Source organism: Cladophialophora immunda (genome assembly GCF_000835495.1).
Source record: "Cladophialophora immunda strain CBS 83496 unplaced genomic scaffold supercont1.5, whole genome shotgun sequence".
Lineage (NCBI taxonomy): Eukaryota > Fungi > Ascomycota > Eurotiomycetes > Chaetothyriales > Herpotrichiellaceae > Cladophialophora > Cladophialophora immunda.
Window position 1 is genome coordinate 374809 of NW_015622545.1, and position 22407 is coordinate 397215.

General features: G+C 54.8%; 8 protein-coding genes across 8 annotated transcripts; 4 read left to right on the top strand and 4 right to left on the bottom strand.

Annotated features, from left to right (window-relative positions):
* Positions 1–128: 128 nt before the first annotated feature.
* Positions 129–1827, top strand: PV07_08502 (uncharacterized protein). The gene has a single exon (XM_016395675.1). It carries the CDS (start codon positions 298–300, stop codon positions 1324–1326), a length of 1029 nt encoding a protein of 342 aa, XP_016245531.1. The 5' UTR covers positions 129–297; the 3' UTR covers positions 1327–1827.
* PV07_08503 (uncharacterized protein) lies at positions 1811–3868 on the top strand. Its single transcript, XM_016395676.1, has 2 exons — positions 1811–2175; positions 2270–3868. Exons 1-2 carry the CDS (start codon positions 1841–1843, stop codon positions 3609–3611), a joined length of 1677 nt encoding a protein of 558 aa, XP_016245532.1. The 5' UTR covers positions 1811–1840; the 3' UTR covers positions 3612–3868.
* On the bottom strand, positions 3667–5035 carry PV07_08504 (uncharacterized protein). The gene is made up of 2 exons (XM_016395677.1): positions 4543–5035; positions 3667–4457 (listed from the first exon to the last, which is right to left on the bottom strand). Exon 1 carries the CDS (start codon positions 5010–5012, stop codon positions 4551–4553), a length of 462 nt encoding a protein of 153 aa, XP_016245533.1. The 5' UTR covers positions 5013–5035; the 3' UTR covers positions 3667–4457; positions 4543–4550.
* Positions 5036–7383: 2348 nt separating this feature from the next.
* PV07_08505 (chaperone DnaJ) lies at positions 7384–9941 on the top strand. The gene is made up of 4 exons (XM_016395678.1): positions 7384–7881; positions 7943–8012; positions 8072–8893; positions 8962–9941. Exons 1-4 carry the CDS (start codon positions 7846–7848, stop codon positions 9270–9272), a joined length of 1239 nt encoding a protein of 412 aa, XP_016245534.1. The 5' UTR covers positions 7384–7845; the 3' UTR covers positions 9273–9941.
* PV07_08506 (uncharacterized protein) lies at positions 9877–10676 on the bottom strand. The gene has a single exon (XM_016395679.1). The coding sequence runs from the start codon at positions 10486–10488 to the stop codon at positions 10174–10176; it is 315 nt and encodes a 104-aa protein (XP_016245535.1). The 5' UTR covers positions 10489–10676; the 3' UTR covers positions 9877–10173.
* A 454-nt stretch (positions 10677–11130) lies between these two features.
* Positions 11131–15584, top strand: PV07_08507 (uncharacterized protein). The gene has a single exon (XM_016395680.1). It carries the CDS (start codon positions 12521–12523, stop codon positions 15053–15055), a length of 2535 nt encoding a protein of 844 aa, XP_016245536.1. The 5' UTR covers positions 11131–12520; the 3' UTR covers positions 15056–15584.
* Positions 15585–15644: 60 nt separating this feature from the next.
* On the bottom strand, positions 15645–17861 carry PV07_08508 (uncharacterized protein). Its single transcript, XM_016395681.1, has one exon. It carries the CDS (start codon positions 17581–17583, stop codon positions 15925–15927), a length of 1659 nt encoding a protein of 552 aa, XP_016245537.1. The 5' UTR covers positions 17584–17861; the 3' UTR covers positions 15645–15924.
* Positions 17862–17892: 31 nt separating this feature from the next.
* PV07_08509 (uncharacterized protein) lies at positions 17893–21063 on the bottom strand. The gene is made up of 2 exons (XM_016395682.1): positions 18411–21063; positions 17893–18355 (listed from the first exon to the last, which is right to left on the bottom strand). The coding sequence occupies exons 1-2, from the start codon at positions 20420–20422 to the stop codon at positions 18217–18219; spliced, it is 2151 nt and encodes a 716-aa protein (XP_016245538.1). The 5' UTR covers positions 20423–21063; the 3' UTR covers positions 17893–18216.
* Between the last annotated feature and the right edge of the window lie 1344 nt (positions 21064–22407).

The following is a 22407-nucleotide window of genomic DNA, read 5'->3' on the forward strand; positions in this document are numbered from 1 at the left end:
AGCCGCCTAATTTTCCCTCCCTAGCGGGGACTCCTTCCCCCAATCCAGCTAGAAGCCTGGTGCTTAGTTTCCCCCCAAGCCAGGCCCGCGGTCCTTGCTGCAAGGCACCACTATCATCTCTTGCGTGCCCCGTCGCTACCAAAAAGTGATTTGCGACAATCTCAAACAAGCCACTACGCACGCCTCTACAAAGTCAGTTTCATCGCTCTGAAAGCAACCTACATCACACCATCCTCTTGTCAAATCCTGCATTCCTAGCTACTTTGGTCACAAGCGCAGGAAGAGGGGCCCGGCAAGATGGAGCCCGTCGTCAACGTCCTGCTGGAGACCTTCCCCGGCTTGTCGCTCCCTCAGACACTCTGTCTACCCTTGCCAGCTTCGTCGACTACCGCACAGTTACTGGCCGCTATAGCAGAACTGCTCCCGCCTAATTTCCCAAACACCGCACGGCTGAATCTGACCTCGACCCTGAACAAATGCGTGTATCCCTCGCCTACGACCACCATCGGAGAATTGACACACCCGTCATTATGCCGCCAGAATGCCTGCAACAGCTCTCTACTCCCTCTCCGGCTATCCGCACCATTGGTGGGCGGGAAAGGTGGGTTCGGCTCTCAGCTCAGAGCGGCTGGTGGCCGGATGTCATCGCGCAAGAAAAAGCAGAATGCAGAGCTTGCTTCAGGGAGTGCTCGCAATCTCGATGGGAGGAGGCTGCGGACCATCACCGAGGCCAAAAACCTCGCTGCATATCTGGCTACTAAGCCGGAAATGGACCGAAAGGAGAAGGAAGAGAGGCGCAAGAGGTGGGAACAGGTCATCCAACTGGCTGAGCAAAGGGAAGCCGACATGCGAGCAGGTAAGGGCCCGGATGGGCGACGGAAAGGTCTCAGTGACGAGTGGATAGAGACAAAAGAGGAGGTCGGAGAGAATGTGCGAAATGCCGTCAAGATGGCCATGTTGGCAAGCGAAGAGAAAGAAGACTCGAAGGGGTCTCTGGCACAAGAGGGGGAGAGCAGTGGAAGTGGAGGCTCCGGTGCAGCCAGCGACGAAGATAGCGATGAGGAAGATCTGATGGAACTGGACCCAGATGACATGTCCCGCCTCAGATCCGAAGCCGAAGCTGGAGACGTCGATGCCATCTGGGTTCTGCAGAATCGACTCAAGATCCCCTCCCATCTGCTGCCGAAGCCCAAGCAACCAGTTCGTCGGTTTGCAGGGTTTGATGACGACGAAGACGACGTCTCCGGGAGTGACGATGATGAGGCAGGGGTAGAGGCAAACGTCGTGGAAGGAAAAGGCAAGCAGAAGGTCCCCAGCACTTCATAGATGGAGTAAACAGCCGACGCCCTCAATCCCCGTGTTTTGCATGCTCCCACTCATGTTGGCACATTCATCCTCGCCTCTCTTGGCTCGGTCTGGACCTCGTACACTGCAGAGTAACACGCTATCACGGATTTGTGCAACGCATGGGTACGGAGTTGCGCGACCAACCTCAACATTTGGCTTAATGAGCTGGATGGGAATATACTCCTCGCCTACTCTTAACATTAGGGGTATGGGTAAATCAGTTTTCATGACAGATTCTTCTCCCATCTCCGAGTGCTGTCAAGAAGTACAAGAGCCCTCACTCATTGTGTGAGGCATTGGGGTCCCCAAGCTCCTGGTCTTCCGTTGAGAACTTCACTTATCTCTCCCTCTTGACTAGATTCGACCCGGTATCACAAGAGCGGTGACTTGGAGAGAGAAAAGGATAGGCATCACTCTGACTTGATCATCTTTTTCGTTTGTCCCTTAACTTCTTGCTCCTCCTCATCCTTTCCATCCCTGTGATTCCCAAGACATGGCGGTCCCCGGCTTCGCATTGCTCACCGTGGGCTCGCTGGCTCTGCTCGCCGTCTACAAATTCGTCCTCTACCCTCTCCTCTTCCACCCGCTGCGGCATATCCCCTCTGCGCATTGGTCGATCCCAATCTTTGGAGATGTCTGGATCACCCACCAACGGTACATGGAGAGGAACAATGCCGTGACATATGCGGCGCACTTGAAGTACGGGTCTGTCGTCCGCATGGGTGCCAAAGAACTGAGTGTCAACTGCGTGGACAACGGCATCAAGACCATCTATGCCGGCTCGTGGGAGAAGCACGCCTGGTATCCTCAAAGGTTTGGGTCCTATGGGTAGGTAAAAAAAAAAAACATAGTCTCCATCACTTTCGTGGTTTAAAGGGTTTTCGAAGCACTCCAAGAGCCCGACACTGACGGCCACGGCCAGGGTCATGAACATGTTTTCGACAATCCACCACGGGCCTCATTCGCAGAAGAAACGCACCATGGCCAACGTCTACTCAAAGTCCTTCATCGCGTCCTCCCCCCAAGTTGCGGCGAATTCGCATACCCTGTTTACGACCCGCTACCTCCCGCTGCTCCAGAAACTCTCCGAGACGGGCGAACCCGCGGACGTGCACGACATGAACAACGCCTTTGCCATGGACTTTATGTCGGCGTACCAATTCGGCCTGTCCGCGGGGACGAACCTCACCCAGGACGTGGCCACCCGGAGAAACATCCTCCACCAATACCACTGTCGTCGGGACTATGAGTTCTTCTCCGCCGAGGCCCCGTGGCTCAAGCGCCTGACGCGAAGCCTCGGGTTGCAAGTTGTGCCGTATTTCGTGGACGAGGCGAACGTGCTGCTCGAGGACTGGAACGCCGGCATGTGCCGCAAGGCCGACGAGTTTCTCTCCCACGCCTCTGCATATGCCGGCGACGAGCCGGTTGTATATAAGCAGTTCAAGACGGGCATCACGAAGCTGCGCGAGAAGGACCCCAATGCCGGCAAGGCGACGGGCGAGGTCATCCTGCCGACGACCCGGCACGATGGCCTGCAAAGCAGTCAAAACAGCAGCGACGACGACGACACCACGACCGCGGAGATCTACAGCGAAATGCTGGACCAGCTGGGCGCCGGGCACGAGACCTCGGCCATCGCCCTGACGTACCTGTACTGGGAGCTGAGCAAGAATCCCGAGCTGCAAAAGCAACTGCGCGAAGAGGTGCTGACGAAGCTCTCACCGCCCATCCAATGGCCACCACTGCCTCCCGCCACCGCGGCGGCGGGTGACTTCCAGCTCCCGGACCCGAAACAGATCGACGCCCTCCCGCTCCTGAACGCCGTCCTGATGGAGACGCTGCGTCTGCACGCGCCCATTCCGGGCATCGAGCCACGCATCTCCCCCCACGTGCCCGGCGGGAGCACGCTGGGCGCCTACGCCAACATCCCCGGCGGCGTGCGCGTGTCGGCAATGCCATACGCCCTGCACCGCAACGCGGCCGTGTTCCCGGACCCGGAGACGTTCCTGCCCTCGCGCTGGCTGCCATCGCACTCGTCCGAGGAGCAGCTGAAGGAGATGCACCGCTGGTTCTGGGCCTTTGGGTCCGGCGGCAGGATGTGCATCGGCAGCCACCTCGCCATCCAGGAGATCAAGCTGCTCGTCTCAGCCATCTACAGCAATTGGGCCACGGAGATCGTCGACGACGAGGGGATCGAGGAGGTCGACGCCTACACGACCAAGCCCACGAGTAACCGCTTGATCCTGCGCTTTACGCACATTTAAAATGTCTGATGGATGGGGAGCCCGGGCGGGCCAGGAAAGGGACAAAGTAGAGGGGAAGCCGTGGGCCAGGGAGACAAGGCTGAGGATGGTGCTGCGAAATCTCGAGGGGGGTTCTGAGCTGGTTCGGCAGCATCATGGTGTCATGTCTCCAGCCTGGCCATCACCGCCGTCTCGGGAAATGTCCCCAGCGATGTTTGACGGTTCCAAGAGGCTCGCAAGTGAGCAGACGAATATTACAACAGACCGCTATCAAGAACACCCTAGCCAGGATATCTATTTCCGTGTAACCGATGGGCCCTTCGTAATTCCCACCAAGTCGAAAGGATAGTCGAGTATTCCCCCCGCCCGCAAGCGAGCGAGCACGAGCTATGCACTTGTACGCCTTGCTCAGTCACAAGTTGACCTGCCATATCTGGAAGGTAAACCCCCTTTTTGGCTCAGATATTGCGGGCTGTCAGTTCCCATTATATCTGTCCCGTCTAGATCAGTAATGTGGGGGGCTTTTTTTGAGCTGGTTGCTTCCCCAGGTTAATGCAACTAAGTAATGATTTCAGCCTTTAGTGCAGGACATGGTCCGTGTTCGGTCGTTTGCCAGGGGGATGAGCGTTCGGCCAGAGCCAACGAACGCTGCATTTTGCAAGATGTTCAGTTGTGCCAAGGCCTTCGAGTCAAGTGCGAGGCCGGCGTATTGGAGTAGGAAACTTGATAAACGGCGAGAGGTCTTGTGCTTCTGTTGCAAACCCATTTGCTCACATCTCGGGTATAGGGGTCCGTCACTACTCGTGTGTTGATGAAGCCTCGAATAACGGGTACATCTCCGAGAATAGAGCAGCACCAAATTAGTCCCTGAGAGCTCGGTTAGAACCCATCCTCTAGCAGGATCACCCAGCTAATTCTGAAGCAGTCGGCTGGGGCCTTTGGTCTTTTGTACCTGTCAATTCACATCCCCCTTCGCTTCTGAGCGGAGCGTGAGCGGGTGGTGCGTGGAGTGGCCGATTTTGGTTTCGCTGGCTTCTGTGTCTTCAGCTGTTTCCTCCGTTCAAAGCGACGAATCTGGCGTTGGGAGACCTTGCCTCCACGTGCGATTGATTCGTCGTCAATGACGTCCAGCTCGGCCAAGACGTTCTTCCGGAGACCCCATTTCCCCAGTTGTCGCTTGTACTGCTGCGCGGTTGCAGCGAAGTCGTGTTTCTGTTGCATTTCAGCCATAACTTGATCCAGGGGTAACTTCGCATAGAGTTCATAGATGGTAAATTTGTGTTTCTCCCAGATCTGGGTTGGAATAGGTCGGCTATGGTTTGAACGAACCATGATGAGGGCACAGATTGGACTTTGCGCTACTTTTGTCACAATATGGTCAACAGAGAAAAAGTCTCTTCTTCGAAGCTGGAGTATCAACATCAGATGTCGAGCATGAGGTCCATTGCTCAGTCTTATAAGATTTGCAAGGCCCGAGAAAGGGCGTGATGGGAAGTTCAAGGCGACGGACGACGTGGCAGACCTTCTCTGGAGCCGTGACATATGAGGCCTAGGCCCTATTGGGCATCAGGTTGGGTCTCTGCGGCCTGACAGTGCAAGCAATCAGCAGCGCAGATTCCGTGAAGGGACTCGGTAGAGGTCTATTTTCCAGCGGGGGAGGTCTGTGGGCGAGGAACAAGGCAGCTAGATGCTGCATGGGGCATTGCTTGACAGCTTCACCGTCAGCTGACTGAATCTGTCAAGTCATTGCCAGAAATCCGCCGTCGGTTAAGGCGGTCGTAGCCCTTCGGGCATATGTCGTAGGCACCACGGTGACCAGTCGAGCCTCACTCCAGTTTGGCGTCTTCTCTTCTCTCGAGTTGAGCATGTAGAAAGTCCGATTGGTAAAGAGGAGATGTCGATGTCTGCCATGGCTTGTTAGGAGGAGGGGATCATGTCAGGAACGCGCAAGAACCCGGCCCTCAAAACACCAATTGCGCGCCTCCTTGGTGTCCCTGACCTGAGTTCAGAGACATGGGAGCCTTGGCACAAATGCCTCTAAATGGACTAGTGTCTCTGTAGGAAAATTCGTGGTCATCTATTTGAATCTGGAAGTTTCAATCAAAATCAAGTGGCTGATACATCTTCGTATTGGTTTCCACCCCTTGTGGTGTAGTTGGCTATCACGTTCGGTGAGCAACAACGCTTCTCTTGTCAAAATAGGGGGACACTTTGCTGATTGAAAAAGGCTGTAATGGATTATCTATGTAACCGAAAGGTATGCGATTGATTCTGTGGATGAATGTGGAAATTCAGCTCGAATCCTAACATGTTTCAGGTCGCTGGCTCGATTCCGGCCGAGGGGACTTTGCTCAAATTTTTTACCTTTTTTTAAGGTAGTGACTGTAGTAGGTTGTTGTGTGATCAAAGGCTAGCCAAGCCTTGTAATGACGTCGAAGCCCTTTGTTAGTAGAGTAGGTACTCCGTAAATGTATATAGTCTGATGGTCCCTAGGACCCTTTGAATGTCAACAAGTTCACCGTTCAATCACAATCACTCAAATGAAGTTCAAGACACTGTGCACTAACAATACTTTTTCGAAGGGGCTCAAATTACATTTTGAAACCATTCATACTGAACGTATCCTGAGATCTAACAGTGCAACAAATCCCTACCAAAGCTAAGGTAAATGGTTCAATCCATGTTGGCTTTGAAGATTGTACACATAATTTTCATCAGAACATCTCTTTCTCCATTAACCATACTCGCTCAGGTAGTCTTAGTGATAGAATTGCATGGGTAAACCTTGCCAAACCTTACCAAACCTTTCCTGACTGACGAATCGCACTATCCGTCGGGTATGACAATCACCATTGCATTCAACAACACTATCTTGAGCTTTGAAGTCGTCTATAATACATTTGTAAGTGATAGTGGCTCCCAAAGAAAAAATTCAAGCTTTGCTACATTCCTCTACAAATATGCTGGTAATACCAAGTTCACCTTGCCATTGCGAAATCTTGGTCTCTATTTTATGGAACAACTTGCGGCAACCATGATATGAACTCTACACGAATGGCTCCGCCTCCATTTGACCATATCTTCAGCTCGAGTCCAGTATTATTGACCCATCAAGATGGATATCGTATGGAGCGTGGGTCGGGACCTGTCTTGCAAGCGGTTTATGAGTGGATACATTGGTACCTCACAGAACGGTCCACGCATTGCGAAAAGACAGTGGTTGGTCTGGCCAGAAACCGCGAGAATGGACAACAATCTGAGGCAAAGTTTTTCCCTTCCGAAAACGGGACCTCCGAGAAAAAATATACGGCGCGGCGCCACTTGTAAGGCTGAATGAGGCGACTGTGCTGAGTGCTCCGTAACCCCCGTGAATTATTGTTGGTGGCGGGCGTTGCCCGTCCAAGGAATTATTATTGCACAAGGCTCACCCCCAAGTCACAACAGACTGCCAGCGGTCTGATTATTTGTTTTGTTGGACGACTGCGCACAATAGCCTTTCAGAGACCGCGGCAACAAAAAGTCTAGAAACCAGTCCGAACACCCACATCATTGGCTGACTGGACGAGCCAGGGCCTGGGACTCCGTAGTACAAGTTAGATCTTCGGAACGGGCTTATCGTACGTACGGACCACGGAACATTAGTCGAGGGCGGTTGTGCCAGGGGTTTTCCCTCCAGACAAGCTGCGATGCATATCTGCCCGGATAAAACTTCACCATACCACGGGGTTTTGGTTGTGAGGAGAAATACAATCAGAAATTATGCAGCAACTTGGGCAACGCAATGCAGTCTGACGGAACCTGGCAAGGAGCTGTTGATTTCGTCGTGGGTTGAAGCCCTCAGCCTCATCAGAAATTCCATTGGTCCACAAGCCTTGGGATGGCGGAATCTGCGACCTTCGATCTGGTTCTCTTCTCTTGGCTTTTTCTAAGACTTTCCCCGACCCGACCATTTCGCGCGCCTCAGATCCTGAACAATACAATTGTTTGCCTGCGACTGACCTCATAAATCCCAGACCTTTCGCTCTTGGGACCCTTCTCACTACCTACGTATCTCTTGGTAACACTAGCTGGATATTATTGACTGTCCACCGCTGCCTCTGTCATCTTAGCCACCGGATCGGCAAACCTCCTTTCCCGGATTTCCTGCTCGCCGCTCACAGACGAATCTTTTTCAACCCTGCAACGTCCTTCACCCTTCCTGACTTGAGTCTCACCCGAACCTCGTCAACGTCTGCCCTCACAGTTTCCCTGCAAGATGGTCAAGGAGACAAAATACTATGACATCCTCGGGGTAGGTTGCTCTGCCTTGCTTCGTCAGGCTGGAAGAGTCAACAAACTAACAACTTCGACAGGTCGACCCGATGGCCTCAGAGGCTCAACTGAAATCTGCCTACAAGAAGGGTGCACTGAAACATCACCCAGGTAAGACCGCGGTCTGGCGTCGATATGAGAGAGGCAAGACCCTTCTGACTCTCGAACAGATAAGAACGCCCACAACCCAGAAGCCGCAGAAAAGTTCAAAGACCTCTCCAAAGCATACGAAGTCCTCTCCGACCCTCAGAAACGAAGCCTCTACGATCAGTATGGCGAAGAAGGTCTAGAACAAGGTGGAATGGGTGGTGGCGGCATGGCTGCCGAAGATCTCTTTGCACAGTTCTTTGGCGGCGGGTCAGCCTTCGGAGGCATGTTTGGAGGTGGCATGCGCGACACTGGCCCAAAGAAAGCCCGGACTATCCACCATGTTCACAAAGTGTCTCTCGAGGATATTTACCGCGGAAAGGTCTCGAAGCTTGCCCTCCAAAAATCGGTCATCTGCCCGCAGTGTGAAGGCCGTGGAGGGAAAGAAGGGGCTGTCAAGACCTGTGCTGGTTGCAACGGCCAGGGTATGAAGACCATGATGCGTCAAATGGGGCCCATGATTCAGCGGTTCCAGACCATCTGCCCCGATTGCCAGGGTGAGGGGGAGACCATCCGCGACCGTGACCGATGTAAACGTTGCATGGGCAAGAAAACAGTCGTGGAACGGAAGGTCCTTCACGTCCATGTTGACCGTGGAGTTAAGAGTGGCCATAAGATCGAGTTCCGCGGTGAGGGTGACCAGATGCCTGGTGTCCTTGCAGGAGACGTTGTCTTTGAAATCGAACAAAAGCCCCATCCACGATTCCAGAGGAAGGACGACGATCTCTTCTATCACGCCGAAATCGACCTGTTGACTGCTTTGGCCGGTGGCCAAATCTACATTGAGCATCTCGACGATCGGTGGTTGACTGTCAACATCTACCCCGGCGAGCCCATCACACCTGGTGAGTAAAACTACCTGCAGCTTCTCGTGGCGATAGCTTGGGTGTTCCAATGCTAACTTTCTTGGCAGGCGCGATCAAGGTGATCAAGGGTCAAGGTATGCCGTCGTTTAGACACCACGACTTCGGTAACCTGTACATTCAATTCGACGTTAAATTCCCGGACAAGACACAACTCCAGAACCTCGAGCTCCTCGAACAAGTCCTGCCGCCTCGCATGCAGCAGAAACTGCCGCCTCAAGACGGCATGGTGGAAGATTACGATCTTGAAGAAGTCGACCCCCGCCAACAAGCACGCGCTCATGGTGCCGCGGGCATGGACGACGATGACGAAGATGGCATCCCACCTGGAGCCGAGAGAGTGCAGTGCGCTTCTCAGTGAACGGGCAACGAAGCGTCCATGATTTGTGGGCAGATGTGACGACGCAGAAAACAACACAGAAAGATTCGCAGACGTAATGAGTTGACGCACGAAAGACGCGCATGACGCCGGGCATCAGCGAACGTGGGGGCATTTCCTGCATTTGATCTCTTGATCACTGGAGCATGGGCACGGGGGCATATCGTACGGCGTCAAGGATTGGGACAGGTACCGCTTGCGACCAACCCCCCCCCCAGCGGTTAGCTGGGGATTCAGGATATGGAGTCATATCTCGTATGGTGTGCACACAAGGAGGTCTCGGTCGGCTGAGTGCATGGACAGGCCTGCTAGAGGGCTTACTGGATGTCCATTCTAGGCCCTAGCCGACCCACGCATACCTAGACAGCCTTGCTATTATGCATGATAGAGATGGGGTCTGGAGTTGTGGCATGCGAGACCCTGTTCAAGGGTTGTGAATAGTTGCTACGACTACAAGTATGTTATGGCGGTGGTCACCAATGAGCTACAGTAGACGGGGAGAGAGTGGTTGCCGGGCATGGCATGGGAACGGCTGGTCTACAACACTCTATGTATCAAGCGGAGCATGCACGTGTGAATTGAACTGGGTTTTTAGACTTCTCCGTCCTCCGTAGGGCCACGGCCATCGCTCAAAATGGATTATTCCAGATATGGAGACCCCATAGTTCCCGCTGTACGGAGTACACGAGCATCATATCAATCGTAATCTATTGACAGATCGGGTGGGTGATCCGAGGAGCGATGGACCGACCTAGCGCGAGGCCACATGCTTTTCCAGCCGTTGATCACGGTGGTGGGAATGGCGGTAAGGCCGGCCATAATCTCGTCGATACGAGGCGGGATCAGATGTCGGAGGTTGCGACTCCCAGACGCCGATGGTCGGTTAGAAAAGGAAATCATGGGCACTGCGCCCTAGGATAGGGGGGCTGTCGGTCAAGGAAGTCCGGCGTTTGTTGGGACAAAGGTTGTCAGGTGGCCTAGGGACCGCAAAGGCACGAAAAGAGAACAGCGTATGATGATCTCTGGGAGCTGGAGCTTGAGCTTGAGTCTCAGGCTGAGGCTGAGGATTGAGGTTGAAGTCGAGGTTGGCATGGCGAGGCGCCGACGCGAAGACGTCGAAACGGGAAATGAAAAGCTTGGCACCTGCATTGGGCATTGGGCGCAAAAAGCGGTCAACAGACGAACAAAGCACATGCATGGTCCCCTTTTACCAACATCCCACTCGCTCTCCTCACTTCTCCCTCGTGCTGCACCTGACCTTGCACCTCCACAGAACCCGTCGACCTCGCCGAACCTACGGCCAGCCCTCCATCAGCAATTCGACGGCTCTCCTGCGGGCGTGATTGACGGAGAAGAACACGATGTGTAAAGGCTGAACAGAAGGAAACAACAAGAGGACACACACAGTGAGCTGCGTATGCTGATAAGTTCACTCTCAACTCCCAGCGTCGATGGGATCATTATGGCGTCAATCGCGTCAGCAACTAGCCAAATCCACCAGGGCGAGCATCTCGCCATGATTGGCTCCGACACCAGGACTTTTCTTCGATGATGGCAAGCCTTGCCCACAATTTGACAGGGCGGGAGACCCGCGGCCCCTGGCATGCAAGAGCGGGACCACGTTGATCGACGAAACAAATGTCAACAACTGCAACCAGGAGACCTCGAGCACGCCATTTTGCTCCTGTAAGAAGACTCAATGGCTTTTTTGGTCAGAGACAACAGGGAATTGACCAGCTTTTGCATGCAGCCATCTGAGGCGACTGTGATAACCTAGTTTGCCACTAATGGTCCACCTAACGCTGAAGATACGAGGACATCGGGGAGCAGGGCAACCCGCAACGGGTGTCGACGGCGGCGACGATGGCCATCATCGGATCGTCATCATAATCGCCGTCGTCATCATCAATCGCAATCCATTGTTGCCGCCGTTACTCCTCCATGGCGACTGCGGTCCCAGAGCGACGGGTCCTGCTTCAGGTCGCACAAGGCGCACCGTCTGCGAGTTCTTTCCATTCCTTTGGTGGCACTGGCCATCACAGGGAGCCTTGAATGGCTTGGCTGTACGACATCATGACCGTTGAATCGGTCGAAGAAATGCTTCGTGTGCTTAAGCAGCAGCGGCAGCTGGCTTGTTGTCGGCCATCCAGAAGATCTCTCGCTTCAACACATAGCCATGGTCGCCATCCGTACTCCCAACGGGACAGTCCCACGGGCTTGATGCTGGGCGCGTGAGCACGAGCTGCAGGCCAGTGTGTTGCACAATGTCGCTTTTCCGAGAAATGCGCCTTGGGTGGCATCACGCCTTCGATTGCACCATCACTTCTGACCCCGTCCATTTCATCATTGCTCCAATGGGACGAATAGAAAATTTCTGCGGCCCTTCTTCAGGGAGCCATCCTCAGGATCTTTTCTAGATCCCGTCGCAAACACCCTTTTGCCCGCTTCTCTGCAAGCCCGCGTCAAGATCTCGCTTGTTCAATCAAGCACCGACGCCCACATGGTCTCTCGCTTGCTACTGCCTCAGAAGGGTGCGTGAGGCGGAGGAGACCCTCTGACACCTCGCACACTCGCCTCTACATCATCTTCACATCCATATTTATACTTGACACCATCTCCGCCCTAGTTCTTTTCTCTGTAAAACCCCCGGGTACTTTTTCCCCTTGGCTGTCACCTGGTCGAAAGCTCCGGCGAACGCTGGCCTTGTCTCTCTGTTTGGCTTCATTCTTGGAACAAGAAGTACAGCAACAGCTCTGTTCAGCCTGTTGACCGCCTACAAGCTTGCGGCACGACACCAACTAGGTCGACCGTTTCAAAGACACAGCTCCATCTCCCCCTCCACCTTGGGGCAACCGAGCGATTCCTAGCTACGCAAATAGCCCGAACCACGCTGCAAGCCACAAACCCGCCAAACCCTAGTCCTTACGTGCAAATCCTATCCGTTTGCCGCTTTCCACCACGCCATAGGACTTGGCACATCCAGCCACTCAGCGGTCAGGCATCCCCGGTCCATACCAGATCCATATCTCATCAGTCCTAGTCGCGTCAGGGCAATCTTCCCTCCCCCAGGGTATTCAAACTCTGCAAGTCCGCTCCGACTGCCCCTCCTCTTTATATACCCTTTTCCAACCCTTTCACACCAGGTCGACCTTGGACACTCCGTCTTTTGCGGTTCAACTAGCCGGAAGCTCGTTCTTTCAGATCTCTGCTTAGACCTGTAAGGCGTGGCAATGGCGTCCAAGTCTTCCAAGATCGGCCACGGGCTGGCCAAGGCCCTCGCCATCAACCTCGACGAGCGCCAGGCACAGAAAGATGCACTCACCCGGGGCGAATCGACATATTCAGTCAGTACCGCTGACTCTTACATTGAGGAAGAGCCGAGAAGTATCGACTGGGTGAGAGATCTCATTCCTTCGAGCCATGACATGGTGTACTACTTCCGCAGTCTGTTCCCCTTCACCAACTGGATTCTGCGGTACAATGTCCAATGGTTGATTGGCGACTTGGTTGCCGGTATCACGGTCGGCGCTGTCGTCGTGCCGCAGGGCATGGCCTACGCCAAACTCGCCGAGCTTCCTGTCGAATATGGTCTCTATTCCTCCTTCATGGGCGTCCTGATCTACTGGTTCTTTGCCACCTCCAAGGATATCACCATCGGCCCTGTCGCTGTCATGTCCACCATTACCGGCAATGTCGTCAACAAAGTCGTGGCAGAGCATCCAGATGTTCCCGGCCACGTGGTCGCTTCGGCGTTGGCAATCATTGCGGGCGCCATCATCTGCTTTATTGGCCTCGTCCGGTGTGGGTGGATTGTGGATTTCATTCCGTTGACGGCCATCTCGGCCTTCATCACCGGCTCTGCCCTCAACATTGCGGTCGGCCAAGTGCCAACCCTGATGGGCATCAAGGTCAAAGGATTCAATACCCGCGCCTCAACCTACTTGGTCATCATCAACACCCTCAAGTATCTCGGTCACACCAAGCTGGACGCCGCGATCGGCTTGACGGCACTGTTTCTACTCTACCTGATCCGATTCACCTTGAACCGCTGTGCAAAGAAATACCCCACCCGAGCGAAGCTGTTCTTTTTCCTCAACACACTGCGCACTGCGTTTGTGCTCTGCCTGTACATTCTGGTGAGCTATCTCTGCAACCGACATCATCGCAAGAAGCCCGTCTTCAGCATTCTGGGCCACGTCCCCCGTGGGTTCAAACACGCCGCGGTGCCAACGATCAACACGACAATCATCGGCTATTTTGCCGACCAGCTCCCAGCATCCGTCATTGTCATGCTCATTGAGCATATCGCCATCTCCAAATCCTTTGGCCGGATCAACAACTACACCATCAACCCCTCGCAGGAACTGGTGGCCATCGGGGTCACGAACCTGCTTGGTCCTTTCTTGGGCGCGTATCCTGCGACTGGGTCATTTTCTAGGACTGCCATCAAGTCAAAGGCTGGTGTGCGGACGCCTTTCGCCGGTGTCATTACCGCCATTGTGGTCCTTCTCGCCATCTACGCTCTTCCGGCCATGTTCTTTTACATCCCCAACGCTGGACTTTCTGCCGTCATCATCCATGCTGTCGGTGATTTGATCACCCCTCCTAACACCGTCTACCAGTTCTGGCGCGTCTCACCACTGGAAGTTCTCATTTTCTTCGCCGGTGTGCTTGTGACCGTCTTCTCATCCATCGAGAATGGTATCTATACCACCATCAGCGTCAGCGCCGCCGTGCTTCTCTTCCGTGTTGTCAAAGCACGCGGCCATTTCGTTGGGAAGGTCAAGATTCATTCGGTCGTTGGTGACCATCTGATCGAAGACAAATTCCATGACAAACCTCGCATGTCCGACGACGACCAGGCCACGCGAAATATCTTCCTTCCGTTGGACCACAACGATGGCTCGAACCCGTCCATTCATGTCGAGTCTCCGTACCCAGGAATCTTCATCTATCGGTTCAGCGAGGGCTTCAATTATCCCAATGCGAACCACTACACCGACTATCTTGTCAGGCACATCTTTGAGCATACGCGGAGGACCAATCCTGACTCGTGGCCACGGCCGGGTGATCGTCCATGGAACAACCCTGGCCCGCGAAGGGGCAAGTCTGAGCCAGATCGATCTCACCTGCCGACCTTGAAAGCTGTGATTCTCGACTTCTCGTCGGTCAACAACGTCGATGTCACCAGTGTTCAGAACTTGATCGACGTCCGCAACCAGCTCGACCGGTATGCAAGCCCTGAGGCCGTTCAATGGCACCTGGCCTGCATCAACAACCGCTGGACGAAGCGAGCTCTCGCCTCTGCGGGCTTCGGCTTCCCCACAGTCCCCACGGAAGAGCAGCATCGCTGGAAGCCTATCTTCAGTGTTGCCGAAATCGGCGGTGCATCATCTGCCGCCGCAGCTGCAGAAGACGAAGCCAACCGACGAATGTCTCGTCATCCCCACGACGAAGAACAGGGCGGCTCTCGACCAAACAGCAGCGGAATCTCCAAGACCGACGATATTACGCGAGCGCAGTACAAGGACGACTCCACGTCGAGCTCCAGCCAGGATGGCGAGCTATCGAAGCAGATTAGCGAGAGCAAGGCCTACGTCCGAACCTCGACCAAGAGAGTTGCTGTGGTCCACAGCTTGAACAGACCCTTCTTCCACATCGACCTGACGAGTGCCTTGCAGTCGGCGATTGCAAACGTGGAGCACCAAGAACAACTGAGAGCGGCCGAGGCTGAGCAAGTTGATGAGATACCTGGCAAGGTTTAAGATCGCTGAGCTGTGGGACATGTGCACACTACCCTTGATACCCTAGACTTCGTGTGGTCATTTCTCAGTTGCAAGGATCAGCTGGGATGGGCAAGTTACCTGCCATCAGACATCATGCGCGCCCCACAGAGTCAAAATTGGCTTTCACAGCGTCTGGGAGTGGCTAGTATACCTGCCCAGCGTTGATTCCCTGCGGCCTGCGCATACGACGTCTTTTTGACAGCGAGTCGCTGTGGACCATCGATTGCCGATGAGGAAAGTTGAACTGATGGACGGAAGACAGCGCGAGGAATTATATAATGATCTGCGGAGCCTTGCTTTTTGTGTGTTTTGGTTATATCCTTGGGGGATCCAGAATAACCGCTTTTTAACGACTCTTGTGACGAACAACGGACATGCACACATATATACATATGTAGGGATATTTACAAGCTATCAATGCCATCGGCGACACTGACACCCACCCCCATTCACATCCACACTCATATACTATTCGTTAATACTATACAATAATAGTGGTTTGGTTCTGCCTATCATGTGCTTGCTTGTTATATCTACAGACTCGCCTTCGTAGATGAATATACTCTCCCTCCGTGGTGCAACACCCATGGTAATCATCGTCTTGGGTGAAATTACGAAGGCATGTGAGGGATCGATCGAGGTGAAAGCGTATGGCCTATATCTACTGTACGTGTATTGCCTACTATATCTATGGCCAAGTGTATGCCTTTCCAACATGGCCGTTCAAAAGCTAATGCCGTGATTCTATCTTGGTCTCTTCTTTTCATTCATATCTGATCCCGTCTCGATTTCTGGGGATTCTCTAAGAATTCCTCGCGTCACCTCTCGGGAAGAACTCCTCCTCGTCCTCATCTTGATGATAACGAGGACGGTGACGAGGACGTGGACATGACCTTCTCAATGTCCATCTCGGTCCACATGACCATCCACAGGGGCCGGCCGCCCAGCTTCTCCATGACGCGGCGGCTGGCCGTGTTGGATCGGGAGACGTCGGCGTGCGCCCAGGTGTAGCGGCGGTGGATGTTTGAGGTGGCGGTTTTGGTGGTGGTGGTGGTGGTGGTGGTGGTGGTGGTGGTAGACTCGGTCGCCGCGCCCTCTAATCTACCCTCACCCCCCTTCTCCGCTGCTGTCGCTGCCGCGGACCGAGAAACGACCACATGCTGCCTCCTCAGGAGCTCCCGGCCCAATGCCACCGCCAGGCCCCGGCCGCGGTGCTCGGGCTCGGTGTGCAGACTCGACAGGCTGGCGTCCTTGCCCAGAAAGCCCCATCCGACAGGCTGGGAATCGCTGTGGAACAGGCCCAGGGAGACGTATTGGCGGAGCGTGTCCAGCGTGCGCGGGATGGGCGTGCGGTCCAGCACGGTCTGCAGGTGCGAGGGGCGCATGGGGCCGAAGTGGTAGTCCGGTGGGAGAGGAGGGGTGCCAACAGACGGGGAGGAGGCAGATGGGATGATGGGCGGTAGTTGTGCTGGTAGCGGGGAGGATATGATTCGTTCGGCGTCATCGTCGTCGCCCTTGGTGTTGTCACCAGGTTGATCTCGTGATGCTAACGACGACATTATTGTCGCGGACGGCGTCGGTGGTGGTGGTGGTGGTGGTGGTGGTGGTTCCTCCTCCACCCGGAACAGATACTTCCAGTACCCGTCGTCCGTCCGCGTCCTGGCCTCGACCGGGAAATGGCCCCAGAGCTTCTCGCTCACGGTCCCGAACAGGACCTTGTTCCGCGAGTACGGTGTCGAGAGGTACTTGCCCGCGCGCTGCAGCTCGAGCCACGAGGCCGGCGGCGCGGTCGGGAGCTGCGGCACGAGGTCGGCGCGGATGCACGCGAAGAGCGAGCGCATGAGGGCGCTGTGGATGGCGCGGGACGGGGGAGAGGTGGTGGTGGTGGTGGACGGAGGACTTGGGGATGGTGTTTGCGATGTCGAAGCCGACGCCGATTCTGAGGCGGTGCTTGAAGCCGTCGTCGACGACGGGAATGGATATCGTGCGTCGGCCTCCCAGCTCGCAAAGAGCCAGACCTGGCATTGGCCCGGGTTGGCCAGGTCGATGTGTGCCGCGATCCAGGGCTGCGAGTCTGCTGGCATTTCCCTTTCACCTCTCTCTTCTGCGCTCTTCTTCTCGTCCTGCCCTCTCCCCTGCGATGAAAAAGACCCTCTCAACCACCGATCCACGAACCCCGACTCCCCATCACCTGCCGTCGGCGTCTCACCCTCCACCCCGCGCCCTTCTTCCCGCGCGGCGTCAGCGGCGGTGGCGACGGCGACAAAGATCCTCGCCGACTCCGACACGGGCTGGTGCAGGTGGAATTGGATCCGGCGCAGCAGCGGGATGGAGTAGGGGAGGAGAGCCTCGAGCTTGTCCAGCAGCGAGGGGACCTGCGGCGGCGAGAGCGTCGAGGACCTGATTCCCGTTACCGCTTTGATGCTCTTGCTCTTCTGCGGTATTGTCTGCGGTGGCTCTTCATGTCCATTCGGCTGAGGCTGGTGTAGGTGACTCATCGCGGCCATGTTTGGGCCAACTAGATTCTCCCGAGTATTGAAGAGGCGTGGATGGATGGGTTGTGTGTCAACTGTTCAGATCCTCACTTCTGCTTGTCTTTTCTCTCCCTCTCCCTCTTCTCGGTGCTGACCTCGAACCAAACTCCTCAATAACAAAGGAACAGGTACACGTCCTCAACGTCACATTCAGAGGCAGATAGTGGAGTTGCAATGCGGCCAAAGACGTTAGTCATTCAAGCCCTGGCAAACCGCCCAATAACAAGGCTGCTTTATTGGTGGAACTGGACGTCCTTGTGAGAAGCGACGGAAGATCGAAAATCGAAGGTCGAATTCATGAATTAAAAGTCCTATTCAAGTAGTGGTATCATATCCTGACGCGGCTTCATGCTCGCACAAGCTCAACCCCGCTTCTTGCCAGTCCAACGAAATTCAGGTCAAGGCCTGTACAGAGCGCAAAGTCAAGGCCCATGCCGGTAAGGATATAGAATTCATTATACATGAGCCATCATCGATGAGAGCCTCACAGGTGTCGTCACATTTTGAGCTTCCAGAGCAAATATATAGCAGCCAGTCATCCTCGCCCCAACACTGCCAGAGCAATCAGGTCCAAGTCCAGCCAAAGACGTCGTTCGACATGTCTGGTCAGGAGGATGCTTTACGTCGTCCAAAGATTCCGCGCGATTTGGACTTGCTGCGCGGTTTCTCGGCCGACGTCTTTCGGTACGACCGCGACCTATCTTCAGTCTCGTCCTCCGAGTCGTTGTATTTCTCCTTGTAGATCCTGCGCCGGATTAGACAAGGCACAATGTACCACCGCAACGGTTACCAGCACTTACCAGCTGTTCCCAACCATACTCACACCCTTTGCCTCAGCCCGCCGATAGAATTTGGCCGCCTTTTTCAGGTCCTTCTTGCATCCGATGCCTTCTGCATAGCAGAAGCCCGCCTCGGTGAGGGCATCTGTGTCACCCCAATTGCCGGCGATCTCAAAACATCGGAGGGCGAGCGCCTTGTCTTGCTCGATACCCCAGCCGTTGAGATGCGAGACTCCGAGCTCGTATATGCTCAGCGCAAACTGGGCCCGGTGTGCCTTCTTCTCGTTGACATCAACGCCAGGCCTCTGACTTGCAGGGTCTTCGTCATCCGCAACTTCAAGCATTGCATAGTCTACAGCCTTGCGCAGCCATTGCACGCCTTCCCGTGGATTTGCTCGCATGCCCCAGCCATGACGACAGGCAAGGGCGTACAGGAGCATGGCGGTGGGATGACCCTTGTTGGCTGCGATTCGCAAGTGATATGTCGATTCCTTCAATTCACCCTGTTGATGGAGCTCAATTGCCTTGGCGACATGCTCGTCCGTGGAAAGGCCTTGGTAATTGCTGGGAGACCGACTAGTCGTTGGCCGAACCGTGCTTGTCGATCGTGACGAGTGTGACGCCTCTTCAACAGGTGATAAAGGGACAGGAGGGAGCATGAACGCAGAGGCTGCAGGAACAGGCTGGCCTACCGAGGGTCGCGAGCTTGAAGAATCATTCGATCTGAGAGACCCTGTCGGCGTATAATACGCTGTCGAGTGGGCGGCTCGGTCCGGGGCGGTGAAGGCGTGCTCCGTGTTGAGTTCAAAAGATGGACCCGACCTTTGATGATGTTGGTCTTCTCTGCTGGGTCGAGCCGATGGCATGGGAGATGGGATGGGAAGCTCGGTGCTGTTTTTCGCTTCTAATGGAGGCGTACAAGGAAACATTGGCTCTTGCCACTCAAAATGGGGCGTTGAGAGGCCCGAAAAGACTACCGAAGTCCGATCGGAAACCAATCGGCCTCTGGGCAAGCTGTAGGTTGCGTGAGTGTATGAAGACGTTTCCCCAGCCAGATAACCATCAACCGGCGACGCCGAGCTATCAAAAGAGTTCGCAGCGCGGAGCTGGCTCAATCGATTTGCGAATGTGCCTTTAGTCGGGCTCTTCTCGCTCTTGAGGTTGGTCATACTAACTGAACTCAAGGGCCGCGAGAAATTCCGGGTGGGAATCTTGTGAGTGGGAGACCCGAGTGAAGCGTTGGAGGGGGACCGAGTATGAGACTGGGCGTACGGGGAGATCGGAGAGTGAGGAGCAGACATGCCGCTGCTAGACGACAGCTTTCTGGACTGCGAAAAGGTCGAACCCGCATTGGAACTGGTATAGTCGTCGTCAGAGGCATCCTGGTACGGTCGGAGTCTGTTTGAGAAAGATCGTGGAGGCGCCAGAGTTGCGCTGAAGTCTGACTGAGAAGTGCCCGAGACCTGTCTTGAGAGTCCAGGCTGATGATGCAGAGCAGGGCTGCCGACGCTGTGGGGCGGGGATGATGGTCTCTTGGGTTCAAGAGGCGGCGGAGATTCCACTCGAGGGGCGCCAAAGTAATCTTGCACCTCAGAGGGTTCTTTGGCTTCCTGATCGTCGCCCGCCTTGATGGCGCTCACGTGGACTCGTTGGGAGGTAGGCCTGCTCAGAGGATGAGCAACTCGAGCGAAACTGCCGCCGCGTTCCTTGTCCCATGTTGGAAGAGGAGGGACCGTGTCAAGGCCATCGGACAGGGCTCGAAAGATCGGAGGACGATTGTTTTGATGTTCGGTCAGGGAATCAGTCACAATTTGAGGTGGCAGTCTGCTCATGCGTCGCTCGCCCGCTTTCCTGGTTTCCTCCAACTCTTTGGCCAACTTGCGACTTCGGGCAGCAATGGCATCCAATGGCGATAGTGCCGGGGGGACATCGCCGTCGAAATGTTGGATTCGGGGAGACAGTGCATTTCTCGACAGCGCGCTGGCCGAACGAGTGTTGTCGGGGGGTAGCTCGATGAAATTTGGACGAGTCATCGCCGGACGTGGACTTGACAAGCAGAATGAACTCTGTCTCCAGAAGGGGTGGCAACCGTGATTGTATGTTGCCTCTTTTGTTGATGGACCGTGTCGGAGAAAAGGCGAAATGAGGGCATGGATCGAGGGTCTGGGGAATCGGACAATACAAATGCAGGGTGCCCAGGAGGATCGAAGGGTGGCTGTGGTCACAGCTGGGGATCAGGTCCGACCAAACGAGCGTCTGGGGGCTGGCGTAGGAGTCGCAGCTGATGGGTGATAAAAACAGGATGTTGTGCCAACGGAGCTGGTGACTGAGAGTCGCCCAGAATAAAAATGATGACAAGTGAGCGACCAACAATAGCCCACACGGCGATAGGTTCAAGTCACTGTCAGTGTCGATGCGAAGCGAATGGCTGCGGTGGTAACGAGAGTATAGAAAAGACGGATGAGAAAACGAGTGATGATGTGACGGTAGAAGGACAATGGGTGTGTATGTGTGTGAATCGAGATTGATGAAAAGAGGTACGGAGTAGATGCAGGACGCAGGCAGGGAAAAAGATCGCAGTGGACGGAGTAGTGGGTGGTGTGGGTGGTGTGTCTGCGGGCAGACTGCAGGCGGGCCGTCAATGGCCACACACAGTATGCGAACTTTTAGGTTGGGTACGAGTAAGGTTGCAGCTTGCAGGTGGCAGGCTAGACACATGCAGACTGCAGCACTCTGGGCTACCCCCGGTTTGAAGATCATTCAACCACAACCTCTGGTGGCTCCGGTGGCTCTGGTGGCTCTGGGGGCAAGTGATGGAGTGATGTGCAGGCCATGCAACTCCAACCGGGGGCAGGCAAGTAAAGAGAAACACCACCAAAGAGAACAGGTGCCCCGAAAAACAAGAGTGACCTGCATACAGCAATTGGGGGCATCCCTGGTGGGTTGGGGTGGACCAGGCTTCCCCCTTGTTATTTTTACTTAGGGACATTTAGGGAGCCTATAGTACCCCCTGATGGTCGCCCAGGCTGGCAGCCGAACAAGCCTCCCGAAACCCAGACAGCCAGGGCAAGCCCTGTCATTGGGTGCAGGCCGGGGTTCTAAGCCACAGCTGCACTCCAATGGAGGCTAATCGACACTACTAGTTGCAGACCTCTGCTTCATCCTGTTTGGTGCCTTTGGATGGGCTCAGGGGCTGGATTTCTCGACCGCAATCCGACACCCAACCAACAGCATGTTGGGGATGCCATGGCAGGTCCAAGAGAGAGGGACATTGGTGGGTGAGGTGAGGTGAAGGCTGAGAGGCTGAGAGGCTCAGAGGTGCTACAACTGCTGGGTACAGATGATCCAGAAGCTTCAGGTGTTGGACGAGCCCACAAATTACGGGGATCGCGGTGCAACCCTCATCTTGTCGTCGACGGTGTGACTGTGCTATATCTGCAGCCCTGGTGACACGCTGGTTGACGCAGAAATTCTCCGACGTTGTTCTGCAGGTGATGGTTTGGTGCAGCCTGTTCCCTGCACCTACAACAGTGTCCCACTACATCTTCCTCCTCCTGCACTCTTTTTGCTACTACATACATACATTCCTCCTTCTACGAGAAAAAGGCTGTCGGACTGGCCCACAGTCAAGTCCATCTCCTCTAGCCCAAGATCTTGGGACCAACTAGCATGAAACTATCTCTTCTGGTGCCCTTTGGGTCCGTGACACCTGCAAATCTATTACGTCGTCGAAATTCAAAACGAGATCAAAAGCATGGCGCCTGATTGGTGCCGTCAAATTGCCTGTCACTTTTCTTCCGCACGCGACACTCTGTGCGGCCATTGTGTTGATCGCCGTCGTAGATGGGCAATTTGTTTACCTGGCGAGCCCTTGTCGAAGATAATTACATGGCACAGTCTGGCGAGAAGAGGCTTCTCCAGTGATGCTCCTCTCCTTATTGGCGATATTAGCCATATTTAATCTGGCGGCCACCTCGTCGCTATCTCGAGTGTTTTTCTTGAGGCTGCTGGGATAATC